Raw genomic sequence first — 19,551 nt, forward strand, 5'->3', positions numbered from 1 at the left:
GTTTCTGACCGAGCGTATTTTTTCAAAGGACCACGCGTGCAGCACTTTAACAGAGCCCCTTAGGAAACGAACAAGTAACTTTACTTCGTCCAAAACTCGACGAGTGACGGAGTTTTTTTACCATTAATGTCTGCGCTCACGTGTCAGAACACGAGCTTTATAATTATCAAGTATTTCAAGGGAAATTCAAGCCGACACAAATGTCGTGCACGCTGGTCGGCGCCTCGGGAGTTCGGATTGATCTGGACGACGGTCGAGCTGTGATTGTGGGCCGCGGTCCGGACTCTGGCGTCACGGATAAGAAATGTTCCAGGCACCAGGGTTTGTCCACCACACAACTTCGTCTGTTAGTTATCCCATGTTAGTGTTCTAGGGATAATAAAAACATTACATACAATAAACAATACAACGAAGCTCACCCACTCCAGCTAACAATTATCAATGAAGTTATTGATCACATACATGAATCTGTTTTGTTTCTGGTTAATTTAAAGTTTGTCTAAGTTAAATTTCAACATGATTTCAAAGCTGTTTGTTGGGTATGTCGTTATAACACTGACATCTTCTTATAATGCAGCCCAAATATGAAATAAATAATAATAATAATAACAAAAACAATAAAACAATGTCAAATAACACCTTCAAGTTTTTGTAGTGATTAATTAACTTGAATTCATTTGATTTGAGGGTTGCTTGTCTTATTTACCTTTCCCTCACTGATATAGTAGAAAAACATGCAATATTAAATGATGTTGTGAATAAGTTCAATTATTTTATTTTCCATAAATAATAAATCTATAATGCTTTATGTATACAGTGTTTTTGACTCGGAGAGAGAGAGAAGCTGCTGCAGACACGGAACAAATGCATGTATTCTTTTCATTACATGGTTTCATTGAAAACAAAAGGAATCTTATATTAAAATCTGCTACTTTAAACAAAACATATTTTACTGCTTAAATGATTTATTTCAAATAATACTAATCTGGAAATGTTGAATTTATTTATTTTAAAACCTAACATACATGAATACACACTGCAATGTCTCTTGTTAAATAGGTATAACAATGAGCAAATTTAAATTTTAAGTGTGGTAAGAATCTGTTGTTAAGCTCTTGGCCAAAAATGTATATGGATATAAATATAGTGCAATATGTGCGTGGTGTGATGATGGTAAGTTCTATTACTATTACTGTGACATGTTTGTGATGATGCTTTCCTTGTTTCTCCTCCAGTGAAGCTGGTTGCGTGCTATGCAGACCAGGATGTGGTTGTGACACAGGTATGAAAACAAACAGGACTCAGTGTCACACCTTAGAATTCAGCGAGACTCACTGGAGTTACAGTTACACTTTCATACTGTGATCCTAACATCAAAGTATTTTAAAAACCTGTGGATGAAACAAAACAGTGATCCTGTTCCTGCAGCGTTAATCACTACACCATCAAAATTATGCCATCACGTCAGTGCTCTTTAATCTTAACTTCCATATTGTTGTTATCCAACTCAGAAACCCATGATTGCGAGAGTGCACACTGAAGTGTCCTTTTCTGTTTCACAGCTCGGTGCCAACCCCAGTTACCTGGACGGCGTGAAACTGGGTCGGGGACAGTGTGGCAAACTGACCCATGGAAGCGTTCTGTACCTGGTTAACCTGAACCATCCGTTTAAAGTTCACTACTCTCAGAGTTCCAGCGATAAAACCTCCAGCGCTGCACAGAAAGCCAGTGATAAGACAAAAGGAGGAAGAGAAGAAAGAGAGACACAGTCGAGTCCCAAACCTAAGCGCAGTATAAAGGATTTCTTCTCCTCCTCCCCCTCAAAGGTCACACATTTGCTAGTTCTTGTATTATTTTTTGAATCTTAATTTCTTATGTTACAGGAAAGATAATAAATGTCAGTTGACGTAAGACAAAGTGAAAGTGACAGACAGCATTTCTTTTTGTGTTCAGTCATCCAAAAGACAACTGAGTTCAGACTGGGGTCACCCGAAGGTCAAGCACCGAAAGACAGGGGAGGAGGAGGCCTCAGGTGGATGGATGAAGGACGAAGAAGAGGAGGAGGATGAGGAGGAGAAACTGGCTGAGGAAAAGCTGAAGCAGCTGCAGGAGTTTGCTGAAAAATCTGCAACAAAGAGCAGTAACAGCATCCAGCCAGCACAGTCTTCATCATCATCATCATCATCATCATCATTAAAGGGATGTCCAAAGAGCAGCTGGCAGAAGAAAGACACTCTGATGTTTTACACTGGTGCTGGAGTCAGAGGGAGTGACAAGGTGTGGAATACTTTTGCATCCGTCCACATCTGGTTTGAACGACCCAATCACAAGTGCTTTGATGTGGATCAGTGAATCCATTTTAAATACGTCTTGAGATCTGATCACAGTTTCTTCTTTTTAAATGTGGATCTGGAAACATTCAGCCGACTGTGTGACTGCTGCAGTTTCACGGTGGACACGTGTCAGGGATCATTCACTGATTTCACTACACGTCTTAATGGTTAAAGTCAGTGGATACACATGCACCGTGCATCATTTTGTTTTTGTGAATAACTCAGTTAAATTCCGTTTACTTGCACATCACAACATTCTTTATCTCAAGGCTCTGCACGTCGACAGGTTGAGATGAGGTTGTGTCAGGTTACAGTCTCAGAGGGAGTGTTACTTCACCAGTTGTGGGTGGGGCCTGATTGCAGTTGTTTATCTGCAGTTCAGTACATTATGTTTTAAAAATAAGAAAACACTTTGGAATTGTGATGCTTTGCAGTTTTTCTGTTTTCTGTCGTCCTTTGGTTTTGGACCGGTGGCTGATACTGAAATACTGAGCTCTCAGACACAGACATTTGTTTCATGTCTCCACCTCCAGATTGCTGGGTTCGACATCGATGGCTGCATCATCACCACCAAGTCCGGGAAAGTCTTTCCCACGGCACCAGATGACTGGAGGTCCGTGTTAACCAGTAATGATTTATAAAGTGCTCAGTGGTTTCTATGCAGTGTAGATTGAATGTCACATCTGTTGGATTACCAGGATTCTGTTCCCAGAGATTCAGCCCAGGTTGGCCGCGTTGGACAGAAAAGGATATAAGGTGAGACGGAGAAGTTTGAGCATTTGTGTCAAAGCTTTGATCTCTGGTTCTGTTTGTCATTAGACTTCCTGGTTATTTCCCTTGACTTTGTTCTTGTAGGTGGTTTTCTTCACTAACCAAATGGGGATCACTAAAGGAAAACTGAGACCAGAGGTTTTCCAATCTAAAGTGGAGGACATCGTCGCTGCACTGCAGCTTCCTGTGCAGGTCAACTTTTACCACTTTACCATTCAGCTTTATCAAAAAGGAAGGTTTTAAGGCTCCGCCTCCTGAACTCTCAGAATGTTTCTCATATAGTTTGTTAAACATGGCTGCCAGTGAGGGACGTGACTAAATAAAACACTCACCACATTTAACATTTGTTTTTAAACCACTCACTCTCCCGCGCCAAAGACACAGTAAATCAGCAACAACACTGTGCACCGTGATGTTAAAGAGGAGGGGAATTGGGCTTGTAATGGGAAGGTTGCCGGGCCAAGTGCCTGGGTGCCCCCGAGCAAGGCACCTTCATGCTCCTCGGGTGCAGATACGTGTGTAATAAGAATCCATGAAGTTCACAATCACTAACTGCTGTCTGTGATTAAAAAGACTCTCATTTCTAATTCTTGACATCAAGGAACAGGAATTAAGACACAACGCTCAGTTTTGATTGGAAAACAATGACAATGATGTAAAGTGAGGAGATATTGACAGACAGACAGACAGGTGTTAAATATTGACATACAGACAGAGTTCACCATGGCTGGTACGTCACAGTCAGCATTGACACTGAACATAAAGCAGATATTTGTGTTTCAGGTGTTTGTAGCAACCAGCCCTGGAATCTACAGGAAACCGGTTTGGGGAATGTGGAATCACCTTTGTGAGCTGGTAACTGGTCTTATGACAGGGAGCCACGCCTCAGTGACACTGACAACACTGAGGATTCACTGTTACTGTACTTTTGATGCTTCAATGTTCTAATGCTGTGTTTCCTGCTCAGGCCAATGACGGCGTCACAGTTGATAAGACTGTGAGTTTTTATGTGGGAGGTGAGTGGACATGATTAATACTTAGAGTTATTCTCAGTTATATATATATATATATATATATATATATATATATATATATATATGTATGTAGTTGTATTTGATCTGACATAATGTTTGCAGTGTTTTTCTTCAAACCCCAAACATTAAAACCAAATCAAATCAAATAACCAAATATCAGACAGTAATAGACCCGAGCTTTTGAGTCCAGATACAACCAGTTTATCATCACTGTGGAAATCCTCCTGTAATTGAATCTGTGCACAGATGCTGCAGGAAGACCAGAGAACTGGGCTCCAGGGAAGAAGAAGAAGGATTTCTCCTGCAGTGACCGACTGGTAAGAAGTGATATTTTCACTGTGGTTCATGGTTTTTACCACATTGTGTCACTCATTCATTCTGCCTTCATGCTTCTATAGTCCTTCTTTGTGTTTGACCTTTCTTTAATCCTTGTTTGGTGTTGTCAGTGGTAACTGTTTTTGCTGCTGTAACAGTGAGGGATACACTGTCCTGTCTGACTGTAGTACTCGACCTCATGCTTTGTAACTGTAGTGTATATTTATATAGAGCTTTTCTAACCCTGATGAAAGAACTTCACAACACGACAGAAATCAACACCCTGACTTTTTGGTAGCAAGTGGAACCACTTCACAGGACGTCTCAGTTCTGAGTGGGTTGAGTGTGTGAGACCCATCGTACCAGTCTGCTGTTATTAAGATACTGTGTTTCCCTGATTCTTTGGGAAATTCATGACTTATCATGTTGACATTTTGGTCAACTTTGAAGTTTGAATTATAGTTCAAAATGGATTCATATATCATGTGTGTATATATGTATATACGTGTACATATATATGTATATAAACATATATATGTATATACATATATATGTTTATATACATATATGTGTATATATATATACACATATATGTATATGTTTACATACATACGTATATACATATATATGTACACATATATATGTATATATATTATACAACTTTGTTATTTTACTTTGTTATTATACAACTAGCATCATATGTAACGATAAACACTGGAAGTGACTCACAGCTATCACTGTATGAGCCATTATTTCGTTTGTTTATGTAATGGGTTTTCCAAGCCACTAGGCGGCTTGACTGTAGACGAGCTGTGCAGACGAGCTAATGGCGCTTCTAGCACGGCAATTATTGCATTACATCTACATTTGTGTGTGTAATCAAAGGCGTCCTCCTGGTTTTGTAGTTTGCTCTGAACGTTGGGCTGCAGTTCCACACACCAGAGGAGTATTTCCTGGGATGGAAGAAAGCTCCCTACCGCCTGCCCGACTTTGACCCTGTGAGTACAAACCAATGAGTTGACTTTCGTTCACCGTATATCAGTTTTAGGAGAGTTCGTGTCTGACAACTCTTTATTCTGTCCAGAGGAAGCTCGACAGCGCTGCCAGGCTGTATGACCCTCCGATGGCCGCCCTCACGTCCAGCCACACAGAGGTCATCGTTGCCGTGGGTTACCCTGCCTGTAAGTTAAAGTCCACCGTGTGTGTGTGTGTGTGTGTGTAAACTCAGATCACATCTGAAGGATGATACTTATGTTTGTTCTTAATTTAAACATTTTTTCACTTTTTCATTATGGGATGTTGTGTGTAGAATTTTGAGATAAAACACCTAATTGAATTCATTTTGGAATAAGTGAAGACTGTGAATACTCTTGTGTTTCTCTGCAGCGGGTAAATCCACTTTCTTCCACACTCACATCATTCCCAAAGGTTACGTGTATGTCAATAGGGTGAGTGGATACTGACGTTCAGGTTCTTCATGTGTCTTTTTCTTTAATTTACATTTAAATTACATTTCATTCACATTTAAATACAAACATTCTTATTTTTATTTTTATTCTTATTTTAAAGTGACACTTGAAACACTGAGGCTTGTTCTCACTGACAACATGGCTGCAACACGTCCCAGTGTTTCCCACTGGAAACAGAAGTTTTACAGCAGGTTTCAGTCAGAAAGTGGAATTTGTTCTTAAGATATTATGACGTAAGCAGGCATTTTATTAAGCTTTATCTGTTTTACCCCTGTCTTATGCTGGTTCTCCAGCAGGGGGCGCACACAGCTCTGTCCACACTGATGACATGTCAGAGTTTTCCACAAACACACAACAGAAACTTCCCTTTTAATGATATAGAAATGATCGTAATCACTGAGATGATAAATCATTCAGGTTTTTTTATTCATATATTTGTGGCGCGACCGTGAAACCCTTCCCTTTGTGTCAGGACACACTTGGTTCATGGCAGAGCTGTGTTTCGGCGTGTGAGCGCGCTCTGAGGGAAGGCCGCAGCGTTGCCGTGGACAACACCAACCCGGATCCTGAGTCTCGTAAACGGTAAAGTAAATGAAGTGTTTGTTTGTCTTTAATTATACACGTTAGAATCCACGTGAATCCTGACAAGCAGCAAAGTACACTTCTGCATGTGGACATGGATGGACGAGTGTGTTTGCTGGAAGGGTGGAGACGTACGGTTATGAATCATGGCAAAGAACCAAGAATGACACCGAAAGTCACATCACATCACATTACATTACAGTAATGTGATGTAATGTGATGGAAGTCAAATATCTTTAGACAGCACAACACACCGGACACGACACTCAGTGGAATGAATCATTCACACGAGAAAACAGTGAAATCACACAAACAAACAGAATTGAATATGAAAAGTTTAAGATTTACATTTTAAATAATTCTTTTCATTTATTTCCTTTCTTTCTTTCTTTCTTTCTTTCTTGTTCCAAGTTATGTGGATGTGGCGACAGCAGCAGGAGTCACCTGTCGCTGTTTCCACTTCACAGCCTCTCTGGAACAAGCCAAACACAACAACAGAGTAAGTCTCTCCTCTCGGGTTAGTCAGGTGATGAGGTTGGTTTTTGTTGTTAATGTTGTTGTTTGTTGTCAATGTTGTTAATGTTGTTAATGTTGTTTTTTTGTTGTTAATGTTGTTTTTTGTTGTTCACGTTTTTGTTGTTAATGTTGTTTTTTGTTGTTCACGCTTTTGTTGTTAATGTTGTTTTTGTTGTTCACGCTTTTGTTGTTAATGTTGTTTTTGTTGTTCACGCTTTTGTTGTTAATGTTGTTTTTTGTTGTTAATTTTGTTAATGTTGTTGTTGTTAATGTTGTTGTTTGTTGTTAATGTTGTTTTTGTTGTTCACGCTTGTTAATGTTGTTTTTGTTGTTAATTTGTTAATGCTGTTGTTGTTGTTAATGTTGCTGTTTGTTGTTGTTGTTTTTGTGTTCACGCTTGTTTTTTGCTGTTAATTGTTTTTGTTGCAATGTTGTTCATGTTGTTGTTAATGTTGTTGTTAATGTTGTTCATGTTGTTTTTTGTTGTTAATGTTGTTAATGTTGTTTTTTGTTGTTCACGTTGTTTTTTGTTGTTAATGTTGTTCACGTTGTTTTTTGTTGTTAATGTTGTTCATGTTGTTTTTTGTTGTTCACGTTGTCCTCAGTTCCGTGAAATGGCTCCATCACAAGTCAAACATGCAAAGATCAACGACATGATTTTCCACAGCTACAAGTAAGCTTTTTATTATTCTCTCTGACTTAGAATCGTGGCACCAGGAACTAAACAGCAAAGCCTTTAGGATCATTATTCTCATTCCATGATATTTTTCTTCTCGTAGGAAACACTTTGTGGCTCCTGCTGTCTCTGAGGGATTCTCAGAGATCCTCCAAATCCACTTTGTCCCAAACTTTAAAGATAGTGAAGCAGAAACCCTCTTCAGACTGTTTTCTGAAGGCTGAGTCCACCACCGTCTTTCTGAAGCTATCACGACGCTGCGATGTTGAGATGAGATGGAACAGAGAGGTTATATAGATCATGTGATTGTATGATGATGGAACAGAGAGGTTATATAGATCATGTGATTGTATGATGATGGAACAGAGAGCTTATATAGATCATGTGATTGTATGATGATGGAACAGAGAGGTTATATAGATCATGTGATTGTATGATGATGGAACAGAGAGGTTATATAGATCGTGATTGTATGATGATGGAACAGAGAGGTTATATAGATCATGTGATTGTATGATGATGGAACAGAGAGGTTATATAGATCATGTGATCAGATCATGTGATGGAACAGAGAGGTTATATAGATCATGTGATTGTATGATGATGGAACAGAGAGGTTATATAGATCATGTATGATGATGATGGAACAGAGAGGTTATATAGATCATGTGATTGTATGAGATGGAACAGAGAGGTTATATAGATCATGTGATTGTATGATGATGGAACAGAGAGGTTATATAGATCATGTGATTGTATGATGATGGAACAGAGAGGTTATATAGATCATGTGATTGTATGATGATGGATAAGCACCGACTTTGCTTTATCTCACTGTTCAACAGCCTTTTGTACACTGAAGTTTGTGTGTCTGTTTCTCTGCTGAGCCACGGTTAATAAGTCATTTTCAACATGTGTCACATCTGCCGACAGTGTTCGTGAGGTTCAACGTTTGTGTGTCAGTGCTGATCCACAGTGACGGTGGTGGATCAGCACTGACTAGTATCAGGACCTAAAGCAACTTCACTGCAACAGCAAAAACAAAAAACCTCAAGCCAGGCGTCGCATTCTGTTTTATAAAATAATAAGAAAAAGAATAAACTGAGAAAAAAGATTTAATGCTTTGTTAACAGAACAGTGTTTGTAATACTTCTTGTGACTCTTCCTGTAGTTTGTAGATCAAGTTGTTAACACATGAGCTCGGTTACATTTTGCACCTTCATCCCATCACTGCACTCACTGGACTTCAGGCAGGAACTGGATCTGCTCGCCCAGATGCTGCTTCAGCCACGACATGATCTCAAACACGTCGATGTAAAAGTCCCGGGCATGGGGAGGCGGGCGGTCGCTGCTGTATCGTCCCTGAGCAGAGTTACGCGGGTCACATACGTCTGTGGTTCCCCAGCTCACCACGCCGACCTGTGATGAGAGAGCGTTTAAAAAAGAAGAAAAAAAAAAACGACGACTTTTTACAATTCTGCCACACGAGTGAGATCCATTTGACTGTACTGTAACATATTTTTTATTATGGTTTGTTAGGTATTGTTTCTCATACCTGATGTGTAGTTTTATTGTGAAGGGTAGACCGGAAGTGGGTGGTTGTTGTTAACGGGAAGAAGGGTTGTTTACACTGGATATGTAAATAAACAATCAAAGGACACGAATGGCCGGTGTTGACGCCAACAGCGTCTCACTTTTAGTTTACTTCCTTTCTTTTACATGTAAACAACACTTCTTCCCCCCGTCACTTCCGGTCTACCCTTCACAATAAAACTACACATCAGGTATGAGAAACCTAACAAGCTCTACTCAGAGCTGCCATAATAAAAAAATATGTTACAGTATTTACACACACACACACACACGCCTGTGCTAATGATGTTAAATATCTTGTTTTGTTGTTCTATGCTTTTATTGTGACGTGTCAGTGTTCTCTGTAGTAGAATCATGGAAAGTTTATCAAAACGTTAGAGATGAGAAGATGATGCAGGTGTGGAATCATGTCAGTCCAGCTGTTTCTGTAACTGTGACATGAATCTCCATCTCTGTGGATTCATGTTGAAACTGGCACTGGTGAAGTTTGTGTATCACAAGCATTTTCCTGACAACATGGTGGTGCGATTATTTTCATACTCCATTAATCTGTCGGTTGTTTTCTCGATGAATCGTTTGGTTCAGAAAACCTTAAAAAATGTAGATCAGTGTTGGTGAAACCTGGAGATGATGATGTTCTTAAATGTTTTATCCACAAAACAAAATGATTCACTTAATGATTTCTTTGTTCTCCAGAGCAGAAGAAGAAATGAAGATTTAAGAATCTTAAACTATCAGAAATCTTGTTTTAATCATGAAAAAAGCTTCAAACAGATAACATTGATTATGGATTAATGGATGAATTGTTTCAGCTCTAAACTGAACCCCGTGACACCGTGAGCTCGATAAGTGTGGAGAGAAATTCTGACCTGAAAGTAGCGGTTTCTTCTTGGCAAGAACAGGGGTCCACCCGAGTCCCCTGTGGACAACAGACGAGACATCACGTGACTGTGACGTCAGTCAAACTACAGTGTTTTCACACAGACCTTTGCAGGTAACAGCATCCTGATATCCTGAGGTTCCTCCAGAGCAGAGGAATCTGTCCGTCACATACTCCCTCAAAGTCACATCAGTGGGCTCCTTTAACGTCGTCCATGCTTTCTCCACACAGTCAGGTCTCTGAAACCGACCAACAACACTGTTGAGGTTTTTCAAATAAGGATGAGAGGATTAAAATCATGCTGTCACTCACCTGACCCTTTGTGTGAATGTGAGTTTGTTTGCGGCCCGAGTTCTTGTGACTGAAAAAGGCGGCGGTCGTTTCATGTGGTAGTAGCTCCGCCCCTGTGTACAGTACATTTATAAATGATGTGGATTTAATATTGGTAACACTTTTATTTTGATAGTCTGTTACTGCTCAATTAGATAAGACGTATAACTAACTGCCTGTTGTTTATATTTCAATTCAATTTTATTTGTATAGCACCAATTTATAACATATGTAAATGAAACCCAAATAGTGTTTCATGTTGATTTGTGTTCCTAATTTATCTGTTACCACGTTATTTTCTGTTAGATGTTTTTATTTTGAAGGCATCCTAATTTTTAATTGTGGAAGTACTTTTATTTTGAAGACAAATAGACGCTGGAAATTGACAGAAAAGGTTAGTTTGACGGGAGGAATTAAAAATGCAAAGGTAAAAGTTTGTATGGAATGAATGAATGAATGACAACCGAGAACAAGGACTAACGGAGAGTGTGGAGGAGCATTAGCTTTGTTACTTTGTAAAGAGTAACAAAGTAAACTTTATTTAAGGTGTCATTGTCTTTAAAATGTGACGATTGCCCATAAAAAGGCTCCTAAATATTGTTTTTCTGAGTTAATTTTCTTACGTTGGTCGGGGGAGTAGAGAATGTTAATAAAAACTACATTCGACCATCGGTTCCAGACTTGAAACACATGGAGGAAGCGCTTGGCAACAGCGGAGAGGAAGAAAACTCATTTAACTTAGTCCGTGTAGTAACGAGTGTCAATTACCTGTGATCTGTGGTTATTATGGTTATTATACACTCACACACATCAGAGCATAAAGCAGACATCACACTATCTACTGCTGACTCTGCTGTCACTTGAAGGTCAATTCTTAGTTGATAATCTGTTAATAATAAGTTTATTGTCACGTAAACTTCAAATCATAGATGAGTTACTTTGATTATTTGCTACTATTAGAGATGTGTGTCCGGACCAAAACAAAGTGTCACTGAACATCACAGAGGTCAAAGGTCACATACTGTGCTGCTGACAGGTGGAGTTGATTCTTTTCAGAGCGCGGCTGGCTGGTACAGTACATGGCAAGCAGATGGGTCTGTGCGACATGTACAGGTGTGTGTGTGTCAGTCAGGTTATTCAAAGTCAAATAAAGACGGAAATGCAAGAACACACAGCTGAGCGGTCTCACCTGGCCTTCCAGGAAAGAGGGATACTGTTCACATGCACCAGCGCTACGTCATAGTCATAGAACTCTGACACATTTCTGTGTTTAAGTGCACTGGTGTTATACTTGGGGTGCATGATCACCCTGCTGGACCTCACCCTGCCGTCACCTGTGGAACAAAGATGCTGATTTAGAGACAGAGAGATCACCTCACACGTACAGAGAACATCACTCACTACAGCATAGCTATATCTGATTAACTGAAGGCGTTCCCAGGTCAAGTCCTGGGTCTTTCCCGGGGCCTCGACCGGTGGGACATGCCTGGAACACCTTCACCAGGGTGGCATCCAGGAAGCATCCTAACCAGATGCCCCGAGCCACCTCATCTGGCTCTGATTGTCGTACATCACACAAAACCAGAAACCCTGTAATGTCAAAGAAAGTCACCCACACAGGCTTCAGTTTAGTTTCTCTGCCTCCCTGTAAAACCATGTTCTCACAGAGCCTGACCGTGTTCGATGTCCACTTGGTAAGAGACTTTGTCTTTGCTGGCTCTGGCAAAACAGTGAGCCGCCGTCAGCACCCAGTTCTGGCTCATGATGGATCCAAAGCATGACACCTTGGGTCCCCACTCAGGCTATAAAGGGAGGGAGATCCAGTCAGAGTCAGAACCTGCATATGATCAACTGTGTGTTTGTGTGAAGCACTTACTGCTCTCAGAGTCACGTGCCAGGGCTTGGAGTAGACTGGGATCCCAAAGCTCTCGTGTTCCTTGGACACATGCTCCTGCACGACCCCACACATTGTCACACTCTTATCACCTGTGGCGTGGAATGTGTTAAAGCTACGCTGATAGTTTACTGTTAATAAACAACACAGTAGAAATATGTGTGTTTCTCTTACTTATGATACTGTTGAACACCTCGCCCAGTGTTTGGTAGTCTTTCAAAATGAAGACGTGTTGCTCACCGCGTTTCTTTGAGGCCAAGGTGTTTAACTCTTTTTTGTTCAACTGGTCCCCGACACCGAACACATAGACGTCTGTAAACACATGACCATGACTGTCTTCCTTTGAAAACAATACACACTTACATAATAAACAATAAAACCCACGCTGTCAGTGAAACGCGTTTTTAACGCCGTCAGATTAACGTTCTTTTTGGCCGAGCAAACTTTGTGGGTTTTTTTCACATGCTGTTGCAACAACTTGTAACGTTAGGAAAACTCCAACATCACACGGGAAACACAGGGAAATTGATTAATGGATTAATGAGACGCATTAAGAAGCTTAACCAGGTTTATTGACCTTTGACCTGCTCAAACCTGTGTTTGTTCTTATATTTCAAAATGATCTGCTGTGAATAACCAATAGTTGACTTAAATATCGTTGTTAAACTATTGTTGTTGAAATAATTATTTCTGTTCAAATCATTGATCATATTCCAGGTTAGAAACATTTAAGGACAATAGTTTGTCTCTCAGTATGAGACACATTTACAAAAATAATATTAATATTAACTGTAGAACTAATATTAAGTTCTACTATGAGTTTAAACATAACATATATTTTACATCAGACTTGTGTAAATATAGGAGATTTATGGGATGTTTTGGCTGATTAGACCTGATTAGCCCCGGCACAGGGGCTGAACAGTTCTAGAGACAAACAACCCTCATGCTCATTGTGAGTGAGTGTAAATAACTCATGATTAATCACACACATTCAATTATTTAGAACAATCAAATTATTGTCAATAACGTTTTCAACAACAACAACAAGGCGAGATGGAAGCAGATGATAAGCTGTGGTCACGCGTGTGTGCGTGCGTGAGTGTGCGTGCGTGAGTGTGTGCGTGCGTGAGTGTGAGCGTGCGTGTGCGTGCGTGTCCTGACACCTAGCATGGTCTCATCTGTGTGGTCCTCGGACGTGAGACTGTATCCGAGCAGCTGTCTGATCCGGCCCATAGCGATTTGAGGCTTGTTTCCTATGTTGGCGTAACCTGCAGACAAAACGGATTCAAACACTTTGATTATTGTTTTTGGCTGAAGATGAGTGCGTGAGCAATGAGTGCGTGAATTCCGTTTACCATCAGTTTCTATGATGATGATGTTCTGCGTCTCATTAAAGCGGCTCTTGGCGCCGCGTTGCTTGAAAAAACTGATCTTCTCACTGACGCGGTGCAGCGCAGAGTGGAGGTTGGTGCCTGTCTTACGCCCGTGGCCTGCAGACAAACAGGGAACACATATTCACCATTAATGAGTTGCTTATTAGCATGAAAATTAGTAACATATTTACAAAGGAGTATTAGGGCCAGTCGGATTTTTTTAAATTTTTTAAAAAAAAATTTCTTGTGCCGGATTTTTTTTTTTTTTTTTTTTTCTTGATTTTTTTTTGACTGACTTTTTTTTTCCTTGTGCCGGATTTTTTGATTTTTTGATTTTTTAAATGACTGTAAATGAAGTCTGTGTTACTTAGAATATGTTCTCCATACTAAAGTGACATCTTTTATCACTACTAACTCACTAGTAGTTGAACACTTATTAACCAACACATGTTCCCTAATCTACAGTCTAGTCTTGTGATACTACCACCTTATAAAGTCCAGACTAAGAAAAGCATATTCAGAGATCAGAGGGAAAAACTCTTAGTTAATGACTTACCGGTTGTATAATAAGGCCATGCAGAATAAGGCATTAATAAGTACTTAATAAGGACTAATTAAGAGGCAACATTTTACTCATTTTCATGCTAATAAGCAAGTCATTAATGGTGAATATGTGTTCCCTAATATAAAGTGTTAGCCAGAGTTTTTCTGAATCCTAGGCCATGTTTTCACAGAGCAGACATGTGACCTATGACTCAGCACTCATTACATCAGCTGGTTTTCGATCTAAATCACTGACTGACATCAAAGTTGTTTTAACTTGGTTCTGTGTGGATGAGTATTGAGAAGAAAATGGTTACTAATGTGACAATTAACAAAAGCTTTTCAATGGAGGTCTCAGCTCCAAGCTCACAACACTGACAGAAGCCAGATGTAATGGATGATTCCATCCAGAAGAGGGCAGTCATGCAACATGACTGAACAGACGGTCTCATTTAAGTCAGTTCTTATTTAATGCTCATTTAAACATAAACCGGTGATAACCAGTGGACACCTCTTCATATCTACTGCGATGCAACTACAGGATATCTGACTGTCAACAGATAAACAAACAGATAAACAGTGTCCATTTATCTATGAGTTGCTGTTTACTTGACAATAAACACATGTTGACTTCTCAGAAGTAGATGCTGACACACTACAAATAGATGAAGAATAGTATTTATAGTGAAGAGGCTCTTTTGTATAGAAACACTTAGTGTCACTTATCAGGTGAATAAGTCTGTTGACATGATACTAAATACCTGTTGATTACTAAAAGAGTAAACAATTGTAAAATTGTAACGACCACATCACAATTACAATTTCCCACTTATTAAAGTCAAACAGATGCTGTCACTGCAGCAGTCTTACTGTGGTAGTCAAACTCCATCAGATTCCATATGACGTCTTCAATGCTACTGCTCATATATGTCTGCGTGATGTCCACGATGTCTTTGACCTCGGTGGCAAACGACAGCACATGGAACTTCAGTTGTACCTCATAACTGTCCAACTATAAAACCAGAGTGAAGACACGTTAGTTTGACACCGAACACCGAACACATCCTTGTCTTGTCGGCACATTCTCTACAGACCTTTCTGATGAGAGCAATGGTGGCATTTCTGGACTTTTCAAAATCCTCCTTCCTGATGCTGCCTGACGTGTCCATTAAAATGTAGACGTTGATGTGACTGCCTTCAGACACATGGATGGTTCGTCCAAAGGATGCTGTAGCAGCTAACACACACACACACACACTGTTTCTTGTGTCGTTGCTGTTGTTTGTGTGTGTGGGAGATTTCACTATAGATCCAAGAACTAACCACTTTTCTTGAAGTCTGATGAGACGACGTCCATGACCCCTGCGAGTGAACCTGCCATGGCTTTGGCCACAGCACTTGGGGGGTCAAAGGTGTTTGGACCTGCATTAGAGCACAAAGTGGACTCATAATCTGCTGTGCTGCACAGATGGAAACAATAGCCTTTGAAACTAATCCAGGTTTTCTTGTTTGTCTCTGATGATTTGTCTTTTTTTATCTTAAAAATAAAGTTTCATTTGTTTTAAAGGTTAGACACACAATAATACCACTACTACTAATAATGATAATAATAATAACAATAATAATCTTGAACACCTTGGCACCGTGGTGTTGAGCCGCTCCACTCCCTGTTCTCCAGGCAAACCCTTTCAGCTGACCCGAGCAGATCTAGACCGGTCTGGCACTGGTAGACGATCTTCTCTCCAGTGTGAAACGAGCTTGCTGACCGCTTAGCCCCTGGTGGAATCCCTGGGTCATTACAATCATCAGCTGCATAGACAGACGTGCAAAAATAAACCGTTTGTTGCATGTGGAACTATTGAGAATACAATGATAATAATAATAATGCACAGTGTCACACTGACATAGAGTAGATAAACAGTATAACATACTTTCAGTTACTTTTGGTAAATACAAACACCAAACTCACACAATAACTTTGGTGTGGGAAGTAAGAAGTTTACAAATTGACGCCCATTTTCAGTTTCCTGTTGACAAATCATATTTTTAACATATCACAAATCTAAGGGGGCATCGATTTTATTAGTTAAGTTCCTACTATAATTTCTCCCTCTTGTCCCTGCTGGTTTTCATTCATTCATTCATTTAAAAAGTGAGCGTCCATGCCTCTGGCTGGTGGCACACAGCAACAGTGGTATCTAAACTTGTCATTTAAGATTACATTACATGTCATTTATCCAAAGCGACTCACAATAAGTGTATTTAAACATTATGGGTACAAATAAGAGCTAGAAGTAAGTAAGAGCCAGTAAGTAAACCAAACTATCTCTTTATATGGATATTTGTGTATTCACTGCTTTACAAAGTAGCTTCGTCTGTCCCTGTTCATGTAATCATGGACATGACTGATGGTTTGTTATTTCTCCCTCACCATGGTTGTCACACACAGGAGGGGTTCCTGTCCATTCTCCAGAGAAAGTGCATTTCCTGTGGGCTGAGCCATACATGGTGAACCCTTCCATGCAGGAAAAGTTCTGTGTCGTTCCAAAACGAAACCACTGATCCTTGGGCCAGAAGTCACCGTGGTCCAGCTGGAGCTGAGCAGGACACAACACATCTACAGGAGACAGACAGACAGACAGAGTTGTGCTTGGAGAGAAACTTCACTGGATGTATCATCTTTAACAACCTTTGCACGTAGCACGAGTCACAGGTTTGCCGCCGGCTGATCTCATGAGCGACCACTGCCCGTCAGCGCCACAGAGCCTGGAGCTGACTGGGAAAGGGTATTTGTCCAGGCCACAGTGATAGGTGAGCACACTGCCCTCCTGCCCTCCCTGTGCAGGAAACACAAGCAACATGGATATTTCAAAAAGAAGCTTGATTTGTTTCACTTTCTAGGCTTTTAGTTCATAATCTAAATAACCAGGAAATGACTACAATTGTATTATTGTCCAAATGATTGAAATAATCACATTCATTCCCTTTTTGCCATGTTGATGAGACTATTTTTATTTTTGAGAAATAAAAATGTAACTTCCATTTTAAATGTACTGTGTCTGCAGTTTTAACCCTTTAACACCTCAAAATGTCTTATTTTAACCATAAAAGGGCCAGAAAATGTCCTATAACTAAGTGCTTTTGCCCATTTTACAAGAATAACTGTAAATAGCTTTTAGTATCTGGCAGTTATTTACAGTTAACAATTTAAAATGAAGAAAAAACAAAAGTTTATTTAGAAAAAACACTATACGTGAACTCCAGATTTTGTGTGTTAAAATTTAAATTTGAACAGTGTGACACATATTTTAAATAACATTTGTTTGAGTCTGTGTTTAAATAAAATGGAAACTATGTGCGGGCATTTTTCCAACTCTCTCCTCTCTGTTGACACAGACACTGATTAACCGGTGCCAGTGAAATGACCGTAATAACAATAATTGCGTAATTACAGTGACTTGCGCAAACGGTCTGCGATACGCTCGGTCTTAACGGCGTAACCTAGAAGATCTAGAAGAAAAAAAGTTCTTAACGTTGATAAAAAATGTTAACAAATAATATAATACATTCATACATGCTATACATAGGAGTTTAAAAAAATACTACTTGAGTCTTAAAACGTGTAATTTCATGTTCAGTTTCTTGTATTACCGGAGTTACCGGATTTAAAATGTATATTTGTGTTTCTTTTACATTAAGCTTATTAAGTTATGGTGAGAAAGAAATTCATATTTTTATCTGTTTGTTTTCTGAGCCAATGAGGAGCGACTTGTAGGTCATGTGTCAAGAGGAGCGCGAGCGAGCGTGACGCAGCTAACAGGTGCTGCGCTGTTAGCCCATGCAAGTTGTCCGTGTAAATAACGGACCTAATATCATATAATATAATAATAACTTATATTATTATCGGAATACACAAAACGTGAATTCTGTGTTTTCAATGGAGCGACTGTTGTGAACAATTTCATCCGAAGAGGAGTTTACGTTCAGACAGTTAGCCACCTGCGTTAGCCTAGCTCTACGGTGAGCATGAAGCTAACACTCTGGGATGCTAAGGGACGTGTGGAGTACTGAACTCCATGAAGCTGGAGCACCGTCGACATCTGCCCCGAGGGCGAGAGGAGCTTCGTGGGCACTTTCTGCTCAGAAAACTGTGAGTTGACATCCGTTTTTTTTGCTTTCTTCTAACTCGGGAGAGTGAAGCAGAGCCGGTTGTGTTAGCTACTACACACGCAAGCTGCACATCAGGCCTGCAACAACTAAACGTGGTATTTAGAACTATCTAGGGCTTAAGTTTTATTTTCATGTAAAGGAACACTTAAAGGAACATTATTTGAGTGAGGAATTTGATGTGCACTTGAAGTGTGTTTTTGGTTGGGTGTTGATTAGAGGTTTGTAACCCAAGTGAACCACACTGTGTTCTTTTAATGTGTTTTGATTATTTGACTGTGATTTAAATGTGAATATTAGCTATTATTAATTGTTATTTTACTAAGTCGAGTGTGAATATTCATTTTCATGTTCTGGGAACGTCTGTGAAGGTGTATTGCTCATAATCTAAATTGGTTTTACTGTTCTATTGCTGTTGCTGACAGTGAAAAGGCCAAACTAGACACACATTCATAGAGATGACACTTTCTTTAAAGAACCCAAGGAAGTCACCTCTACTTATACCCTAAGTGGCAAGGGGGTGCTACAAAGGTGTTAAACGTATATCAAGTAACCAAAGGGTAGTTTTTGAATCATCTGTAAATAAACTAATGAATTAATGAAAGGTTTAGTTGACTATTTGTACCTGAGAATAGGTAACATTTCCACCTTTGATGCTCTCTCCAGTCGAACAGTTCAGTGGCTTCGGATCATCGTATGTTTCGTAATCATCGTCGTACTCGTCCTCATACGATGTCACTTTAGCACAAACAAAAACAAAAGTGTGAACATAGAAAGTGCAAATGCCAACTGCCTTATAACGCCAAAGAAGTGGAAAAAGAAGATTTATGACACTGATCCTCAAAGAAATGAGAAACTTACCGTCTTGGACAGAGATGAAGAACAGGATCCACAGTAAAGACTTAAAGTTCATGACCAGACGCTGTAGCTGCTGCTGGGTTTGTTTCTCTCAGTGTCAAAGTGTCTGTGTGGACCTGCAGTCAGCTGCTTTATTTGATGACTGATTACCCATTAACACAGCAGTGATTGAGCAATTTAGTAAAGAACACAGATGTGAGCTCTCACTTTCATT

At 39.8% G+C, this 19,551-nt stretch overlaps 2 protein-coding genes across 4 annotated transcripts; one reads left to right on the plus strand and one right to left on the minus strand.

The window, feature by feature from the left end:
* Window positions 1–23: 23 nt before the first annotated feature.
* Window positions 24–8,611, plus strand: LOC122772937 (polynucleotide kinase 3'-phosphatase). Of its 2 annotated transcripts, XM_044031249.1 has the most exons (20): window positions 24–321; window positions 1,236–1,282; window positions 1,563–1,826; window positions 1,954–2,277; window positions 2,867–2,946; window positions 3,032–3,089; window positions 3,189–3,296; window positions 3,888–3,959; window positions 4,072–4,120; window positions 4,385–4,455; window positions 5,359–5,451; window positions 5,538–5,634; window positions 5,840–5,901; window positions 6,395–6,504; window positions 6,916–7,003; window positions 7,626–7,693; window positions 7,800–7,984; window positions 8,026–8,228; window positions 8,272–8,312; window positions 8,351–8,611. In XM_044031249.1, exons 1-17 carry the CDS (start codon window positions 201–203, stop codon window positions 7,918–7,920), a joined length of 1,833 nt encoding a protein of 610 aa, XP_043887184.1. In that variant the 5' UTR covers window positions 24–200; the 3' UTR covers window positions 7,921–7,984; window positions 8,026–8,228; window positions 8,272–8,312; window positions 8,351–8,611. The 2 variants fall into 2 exon arrangements, with proteins under 2 accessions (XP_043887184.1, XP_043887183.1); XM_044031248.1 differs by having other exon boundaries at window positions 7,800–8,228.
* Window positions 8,612–8,793: 182 nt separating this feature from the next.
* On the minus strand, window positions 8,794–19,500 carry si:ch1073-280e3.1 (complement C2). Of its 2 annotated transcripts, none has more exons than XM_044031247.1 (19): window positions 19,341–19,500; window positions 19,105–19,217; window positions 17,002–17,149; window positions 16,744–16,929; window positions 15,948–16,088; window positions 15,636–15,734; window positions 15,407–15,549; window positions 15,183–15,324; window positions 13,752–13,886; window positions 13,560–13,664; window positions 12,568–12,705; window positions 12,376–12,485; window positions 12,175–12,301; window positions 11,689–11,833; window positions 11,522–11,595; window positions 10,482–10,573; window positions 10,276–10,408; window positions 10,159–10,208; window positions 8,794–9,115 (listed from the first exon to the last, which is right to left on the minus strand). In XM_044031247.1, the coding sequence occupies exons 1-19, from the start codon at window positions 19,390–19,392 to the stop codon at window positions 8,933–8,935; spliced, it is 2,316 nt and encodes a 771-aa protein (XP_043887182.1). In that variant the 5' UTR covers window positions 19,393–19,500; the 3' UTR covers window positions 8,794–8,932. The 2 variants fall into 2 exon arrangements, with proteins under 2 accessions (XP_043887182.1, XP_043887180.1); XM_044031245.1 differs by having other exon boundaries at window positions 15,948–16,121.
* Window positions 19,501–19,551: the final 51 nt, after the last annotated feature.

This window comes from Solea senegalensis, linkage group LG8 (genome assembly GCF_019176455.1).
Source record: "Solea senegalensis isolate Sse05_10M linkage group LG8, IFAPA_SoseM_1, whole genome shotgun sequence".
In the NCBI taxonomy this organism is placed as follows: domain Eukaryota; kingdom Metazoa; phylum Chordata; class Actinopteri; order Pleuronectiformes; family Soleidae; genus Solea; species Solea senegalensis.

Bases quoted from the DNA above. Each gene is read 5' to 3' on its own strand.
- si:ch1073-280e3.1 (XM_044031245.1), bottom strand. From the start codon at position 19,392: ATGAACTTTAAGTCTTTACTGTGGATCCTGTTCTTCATCTCTGTCCAA. The intron at 16,122-16,743 runs GTGAGGGAGAAA...CTGTCTATGCAG, and splicing joins TCCTGTGTGTGACAACCATG to CTGATGATTGTAATGACCCA. The intron at 10,409-10,481 runs GTGAGTGACAGC...GGTCGGTTTCAG, and splicing joins ACATTCACACAAAGGGTCAG to AGACCTGACTGTGTGGAGAA.
- LOC122772937 (XM_044031248.1), top strand. From the start codon at position 201: ATGTCGTGCACGCTGGTCGGCGCCTCGGGAGTTCGGATTGATCTGGAC. The intron at 1,283-1,562 runs GTATGAAAACAA...TCTGTTTCACAG, and splicing joins AGGATGTGGTTGTGACACAG to CTCGGTGCCAACCCCAGTTA. The intron at 4,456-5,358 runs GTAAGAAGTGAT...CTGGTTTTGTAG, and splicing joins TCTCCTGCAGTGACCGACTG to TTTGCTCTGAACGTTGGGCT.